Source organism: Lathyrus oleraceus, chromosome 4 (genome assembly GCF_024323335.1).
Source record: "Lathyrus oleraceus cultivar Zhongwan6 chromosome 4, CAAS_Psat_ZW6_1.0, whole genome shotgun sequence".
In the NCBI taxonomy this organism is placed as follows: domain Eukaryota; kingdom Viridiplantae; phylum Streptophyta; class Magnoliopsida; order Fabales; family Fabaceae; genus Lathyrus; species Lathyrus oleraceus.
This window is the reverse complement of record NC_066582.1, coordinates 470,424,219-470,431,531: the sequence shown is the minus strand read 5'-3', so window position 1 is coordinate 470,431,531 and position 7,313 is coordinate 470,424,219. Positions and strand designations below refer to the sequence as shown.

The 7,313-nt window shown below is 37.0% G+C and overlaps 1 protein-coding gene across 1 annotated transcript; it reads left to right on the top strand.

The window, feature by feature from the left end:
* Positions 1-277: 277 nt before the first annotated feature.
* LOC127138003 (uncharacterized) lies at positions 278-6,986 on the top strand. Its single transcript, XM_051064411.1, has 8 exons — positions 278-358; positions 450-528; positions 945-1,003; positions 1,096-1,160; positions 1,272-1,293; positions 5,137-5,306; positions 5,389-5,476; positions 6,393-6,986. The coding sequence occupies exons 1-8, from the start codon at positions 278-280 to the stop codon at positions 6,984-6,986; spliced, it is 1,158 nt and encodes a 385-aa protein (XP_050920368.1).
* The last annotated feature ends 327 nt before the right edge of the window (positions 6,987-7,313 follow it).

Here is a 7,313-nt window from a genome sequence, read left to right as displayed (position 1 = left end):
GAGTGAATCAATGCAACTCTTGTTGATTTGATGATGCTAGTGTGTTTTGGTTATGTGTTTGATGACTATCTCAAGCCAGGCCAGGTCAGGTTCATTGTGTGTTTGGACATCTTTTTGGACAGAAAAAGCAAGTGAGGTTTTTGTTTGAATGAATGAGGTCTGTTGGTCTGCTATGTCATGTTGGTTGGCAAGGCAGGGTGGGTTAGTTTTAGGATGGTGGATGCTGGTTAGGTTTGGTTCTTAGGGATACAGAACATTGGAAAAATGCCAAGCAAAAATGAATATTCAGAGAGAGGGTGGTATGCTGCTAGGTTACCTTGGAAGTTTTATGGCAAGAAAAAGGAAAGTGCAAAACAAGGTTGGTTCCATGACAGTTGTGGTCTTCTGTTGGTTTGTGTTGCAAGGTAAAATTGGTTCTGCTACTGGTTGGTTTTTGTGTTTTTGGACAGGACCAATGCAATGCCAATAGCAGGGTGAGTTGGAGAGAGTGTGAGAGGTTAAATGTTTCTCATGACAGGAGGAGGGCAAGTATGTGCAGTTGGTTCATCTGTTGTTTGGCAGATTTTTGGTGAATGCAAGGCAAGGCAAGGTTAAGAATGAGGGAGTAAGTGAAGGTGTTTTTTTTGGTCTATGTGTTGTTTTATGCCATGGTGCTTTTGACAGAGAAGATCAAATGCCAACAGCAGGGTTCCCTTTCTTTGGGATTTCAGCAGAAAAATGAAAAGATAAAATGCCAATCTCTTTTTTTTGATTTCTTTTTTTGGGATGCTCTTGTCTTTCAGTCAGGAAATGAAGATGGAAAACCCTGCTAAATCGTAGTACAGTCCAGGGCAAGGCATGGTGCTTTTTGACAGCCTAAAAATCCAATACCAATAGCAAGCAAGGGTTTTGAGATCATGCTGTATGCAGTATGGTTAGAAGATTTTGTTCTTTTGTTTGGACAGGAAATGGCAAGGTGAGGGCAAGGTTGGAAAATGCAAGTGAGGTTTTAGGTTTATTGGAGGTTTGGAATGATTTTTGTCAATGCATCCAAAAATGAAACTTGAGAAAATGTGTAGTTTTTGTGTTTTTTAGACAGCTGCTCCTTCATGACAGCAAGTGAGGTTAGGATTGCATCCAAGCCAGGCCATGCTGTTGAATGCTGCTCTATGGTATGGCAGGTTTGGTTACTAGAGGTTCTTGACAGAAAATTCCTCAATGCCCAAAGCAGCCAAGTCAGTTTTTAGTGAGTGTGTTGGTTTTGTGGCAGTTAGTTTCAAAATGGTGAGCAGGTTGGGAAGTGGCAATGGACAGGTTTGTGTAAGCTTGGACAGAAAAACATGAGATGCACATAGCAAGGCCAGTTTTAGAGAGTGCATGAAGTTGGTTTCATGACAGGAAAACCATGATGGAGGGTATGGACAGCTCTCCTAAAATGCAAGTAAGGTGAGATTTTAGTGAGAATCCCTAATGAGAGCAGGTGAGGATTTTTTTGTATGAGTGAGTTGGTTAGGTTTTGAGTTTTACAGGTTTTTTTTGATGGCTGCTAAAGCAAAATCCATTTTTTAGGGAGTAAGTGAAAGTGGCTTGGTCTACTGTGTTGTGCTACTGCTCTATGTGTGTGTGAGAGTTTGATGTCATTGTTGGCTGCAGCATTTGTGTCCAAAAGGACAGAAAAATCCTGCATAAGCTTTGCTTGGATAGTACAAGGTATTGTTGGAAGCATGGAGTGGAAGTGTCCTTTCCAAAATTTAAGCAAGCAAGGAATGGCTTCCTGTCTTGCTGTTGATTTCAGGCTGCAAGTGAGGCTCACCATGACAGAAAATGCTGCATAATGCTGCTAGTACAAGGCATGGTTGTGGAAGCATGGACAAGTATGGTGAATTTGTACCTTTCTTACAATTCAAGCAACCAAGCAATGGCCTTATGTACTGCATATTTTGACTTTGCAAACACATTCTAAATGACATTTATGAGCTGTTACAATTGGCCAAATGTTGAAAAAATGTTTAAATCAAAAAGTCAACTCTTGGTCAAACTTTCATTTAAATGAAAAAGGTCAAAATATGCCATTTTGATTGGTGAAGTTTTGGCTCATGAAATTTATATTTTTGGAAAGAGGGGATCAAATGTGACTTGTAGGAAAAAACCCCACCAAAATTGGCCAAACGGTTTGAGAGATATGGCCCTTTGAAGTTCAAGATTTTCTGAAATCGATTCGATCATAACTTGCCAACCACACATGGGAATTGGGAGTTCTAGGACTTTTTGGAAATGGGAGAACAAGATCTTCAACTTTCATGTTGGGCAAAAATTCATTTGAGGCTTGTATCAAGATGTAAGTTTGAGGATCAAGACTTTCCATTTATGGCAGGTTTCAGTTACAGGCCCAGTTTCTTCTTTTTGGAAATTTTTGATCTGGCTTCAAATTCTTCCATGATGGTGTTTGGCATGATATATGATGACTATTTGGACATGAATGAACTCTCACAAACCAATTCCAATCAATCAATCACTGATTAAATGGACAGTTGACCAACAGTTGACTTTTAGGGTTTCTGCCTGATTGTGCATTGACTGATGACTTCCAAACCCTAATTCCTTGAGAACTTGACTTCAAATGATGTCCCAAGTTGTATGAACTCTTGATTATTAACCATGGTGCCCAAATTCCACAAGAATGACCACCAACCATTGCCTTGACTGACAGTTGACCTTTTTTAGGGTTTTTGACTGTCTGTGTACGAACTGCCGACCTCTGAGCCTTCAATCCTTGACCAAAATACTTCAAATGGATCCCCAAGTCATGTGAACTTGTTGGACAACCCCCAAGGCCTTGGTTCAAATGAGAAATTCCTTTGCTTGCTTGGTTGACTGATCAGGAGATTAGTTTGACCTAATTCTTGATTGCTTGCACTTGAGGCAACTGGGAACAATGCAATGCTATGCAATGGATCATGATGTGCTATGACCTAATATGAAAATGTATGTATAATGATAGGTGCAAATTTGAGGTGCTACACCTATGTGCATGAAGTTGGTCTCGAACTACCTACACAATGTAAGATCTATGATGGTTTGTATGAATTTGAGGTTGAATGGAATCGAAGTCTCATAGATCCACTAATTACAAACGGGTGGACTGAAATACTTCATTGTGTAGATTTTCCATTCAATTTAATGTTGTTCATCTTTAATATTTCAGCGATGGCCTCTTTTTGTTTATTCATGTACTTGACCACAAATGTATTGAATATGATTTTCCTTATTGGCATACCCTATCACTACCGGATCCAAATAAACTATCTTTTGAAATTGTACTTTCTAGCCATACATTTGAAGGTGTCTGTAGCCTAGTAAAATATCCATTATTTTTGTTTTTTCCTTTATATTTCATCAAAGTGTATAAAAATGGTACCTGCTGAAACTTTTTTTTATAGAACTTGGATAGAGCCTTATTCCATATCATTGAAGCCAAATATTACACATCTCTAACTTTGGTGGAGCCTTCCAATCAACTCGTTACGTGCCAGATCCAATATCAAAATGGAGACCCTTATTTTTTTGAATTGTTTCAAAGGTTGGATGATTTTTCTTCAATTTAATGGATTTCATAATGGAGATGTTATTATATTTACTTTCCATAATGTGCATTTTACTAATGTTGTACTGTTTCTAATGTAATGTTTTGAGAGGTTGAATCCCGAAAAATGTTATTTTTCTTTTTCTTTCAAACTTATCTCACTTCATATTCACTACTACTTGATTTACTTTTATGCCTACCATGATCGCTGCTTTGGATGATTGCTCACGTGAATCAACAGTCTAAACTAGGACTATTATAAACTATTTAAATGGAAGAAGGTAATCAAAACACCAAACCATATGTCATTGTTGTTTTATGTCAACCAGGGCCCATTGTCCCATGTATTTCAATATAATATAATTAAGTAAACTATCCTACTCACTCATATCACACCACTGCAACATATCTAACTTTTCTTATTTTCTGGGTATGCTTGAAAACTAACTCTCCGTAACTTACTAAAATACGCTATACTTACACCTTCACCTTAAAACATTATAATAATAATAATATTGCGTCTTGACTCAACATGGGGTAAAAGTTATATGAGTTTTCTAATAAACCATTTGTACAACTCACTTTATCTCTTATTACCACCCAGGAAGACTAGTCACATTCTTCTTCGCAACAACTTACACTTCGTCCAACCATTATACCATTGTCATACTCCTGCTTCCATGGATAGGAAGAAAAGGAAACTGATGGGAATGAAGGGCAATTCAACACAGACAGGTGGCAACAACGAAAATATAATGCACACCTCAAATTGTTCATTGTTCATCAATGATAACCACACTCCACTTTAACGCGCAACACCACTAAGGATTGTTACAAATGTTACTCACACTGCCCCCCCTGAGTGTCATAACATAGAAATCTAAAGTAACAAATGAAAGGGATTTCATGGCCGAAATGGAATTAGTTTGTTCAATCGTTTCACGGACACAGTACCGACATAAACCAACAACGTTCCTCTATATCCGATCAACTTTCGAGGAACCACTACAACACAAATACATCATGTTCATTGAATTCCTACAACTATTCCAAATTCAACAGCAACTACTTCTTGCCAATATTACACACACTCAGCTGACGAAGGAAATGCAATTACAGGCGATGAACAATGTTTGGCAAATCCTTCTGATTCAGACGAATCTTTACAAGTTGGGCCTATTATTAATTCACACCATCAATGTACGTTAATTATTACTCATATTGCTAATTTTTGATTATGTTGTCACCTTATGCTTATTACACTTTTTTGCGTATTAATTAGTATAATGTTTGCCAATATAGAATATTCATATATCAGAGACCCTGTTTGGGAATGTCAATTTTGTCAAGCATTTATGGGGTATCAAGAGCGTAAAAACAAATCAGGGTATACTATTGTTCCAAAATTCGAATTGTGTTGCAGGGACGAAAAAATTGTTCTCCCTTTCCTTGAACAACCACCAGAGCTATTGAAAACACTTCTTTATGACAAAACACTCCCGACAAGTAGGAATTACCAAAATAACATTAGAACATAGAATGTAGTGTTTTCCTTTACCTCTCTGGGCATGCAGTTTGATACTACACATTCAAAGGGAAGAGGTCCACCTACTTTGCGACTTCATGGTCAGACTTGTCATCAAATTGGAACTTTGCTTCCGGTACAAGGTCTTCCTCCGCAATATGCTAAACTGTATATATTTGACACTGAGCACGAGGTCAATAACATAATGGATTGCTTCAGGTACTACATATTCTTAATTAAACTCTACGTGTAATGCAACTTATATTGTCTATATGACCAACTTTTTTACTCCGACAAACAGGGAGAATAAATTTGTTGAAAGAGATGTTGTGACAAAATTAAAGTCCATGTTGGACGACTGTAACTTACATGCTAAAGTGTTTAGGATGGCAAGGGATATGTTGTATGTTGAAGGACAACACATTCTTAGACTTAAAGCTCAAGCTTATTTTTGATAGACCTAAGGGTAGTCTTGTCTATAACAGGCCGACTATTTCAGAAGTTGATGCATCATTATAGGTGATATTGATTCGGTTTCTAAATAGACATTATTATCCATGCACGTGATGTCATTTGCAAAGAATAAATGAGTTGCATCCGAGTTACCTTGCATACTAGTACCCTTTGATATTTTTCTATGGAGAAGATGGTTACAGGGATAACATACTTCACAAGTATAAAAATGAACATTTGGTTACAAGGAAAAATTGCCAGTCCATCAAAGATTGGCTTTTATTCCGCTTACATGAATGCGCCATTGAAGCTAAAACATTGTTGTACTCTAGGAAACTATTCCAACAATTCTTGGTAGATGGTTATGTTAGGATGGAGTCTGAACATCTTCATTGGTTGAGGAGGAATCAATCTAATTTAAGAGTTAGAAAATATAATAATTACATGGACAATGGGAAAGTAATCAACTGCGCAATAGGGGGGAAAGGGAAAATGAGTTGTGTTACCATCTTCTTTTGTTGGAAGCAAGAGATACATGTATCAACTTTACTTTGATGGTATGGCTACTTCAAGTAAGTTGAGATTCCCAGATTTATTTCTAACATTTACTTGCAATCCGACTTGGCTTGAAATTACACGGTTGATTTCCAATAAACATTTAAGGCCATATGATCGACCCGACATCATTTCTAAAGTCTTTAAAATCAAATTTAATAAGCTCATGGTCGATATAACTAAACAACATCTTCTTAGAAGAGTTTAGCATGTACGTCTTACAAACTTCATTATAACTTTTATTTCCATTTTTGTCCTCCATTATAGTTGACATTTTTCTATATGGTTTGTTTTCAGTTATTCATACCATTGAATTTCAAACAAGGGTTACCACATGCTCACATTTTAATTTTCATTCACCCTCAAAACAAGTATCCAACACTGTCCGACATAGATAACATAATTTGTGCTGAGATTCCATACCCTGAACTTCATCCAATGTTACACAACTTAGTCAAGGAACATATGATCCATGTTTCGTGTGGTCTTTCACGTGTATCCTCGCCATGTATGAAGAATAAAAAGCGTTCTAAATACTTTCCCAAGAAGTTCATCGATGATACAATTGTTGATGCTAATGGTTTTCCATTTTACAAAAGAAGATCCAATACACATGTTATTCACAAAAGTGGAACTGCTTTGGACAATAGGCATGTTATTCCCTATAATACAACGTTGATATTGAAATATCAGGCGCATATCAATATGGAGTGGTGTAACCAAAGTACTTCAATCAAATATATTTTAAAATACATACACACGGGGTTCGACCGAATATCCGCAACTATAGTTCCTTCAATATCCAAAACATTGCAAGATCAAGAGCTCGTTGATGAAACCAAACAATATCTAGATTGTAGTTATGTTTCTCCAAGTGAAGCGTGTTGGTGAATTTTCGGTTACAAAATTCATGGACACAAACCTGCAGTTGAACATATGTTCTTTCATCTTATTGGGGAGAAAGGTGTGTACTACACTAATTTTGACATAATGGGGAATATTTTAGAAAAATCAAGTGTCACTGAATCCATGTTTTCATCTTGGTTGGTTGCAAATGCAAAATATGATGAAGCCCGATCATTGTCATACTGTGAATTTGTGACTAAGTTTGTTTATGAAAAGAGAAAAAGATTGTGGAGACCGCAAAAAAGAGGGTTCACCATTGGTCGTTTGATTTGGGTCTCACCTACTACCGGTGGACTTTTTTACCTCCAAATG

What these genes read in the sequence shown, in the direction of transcription:
- LOC127138003 (XM_051064411.1), top strand. Translation starts at nt 278, where the DNA reads ATGAATATTCAGAGAGAGGGTGGTATGCTGCTAGGTTACCTTGGAAGT. An exon ending in TCATGACAGGAGGAGGGCAA is followed by an intron (nt 529 to 944) that starts GTATGTGCAGTT and finishes TTGTTTGGACAG; the next exon opens with GAAATGGCAAGGTGAGGGCA. An exon ending in ATGCTAAAGTGTTTAGGATG is followed by an intron (nt 5,477 to 6,392) that starts GCAAGGGATATG and finishes GTTTGTTTTCAG; the next exon opens with TTATTCATACCATTGAATTT.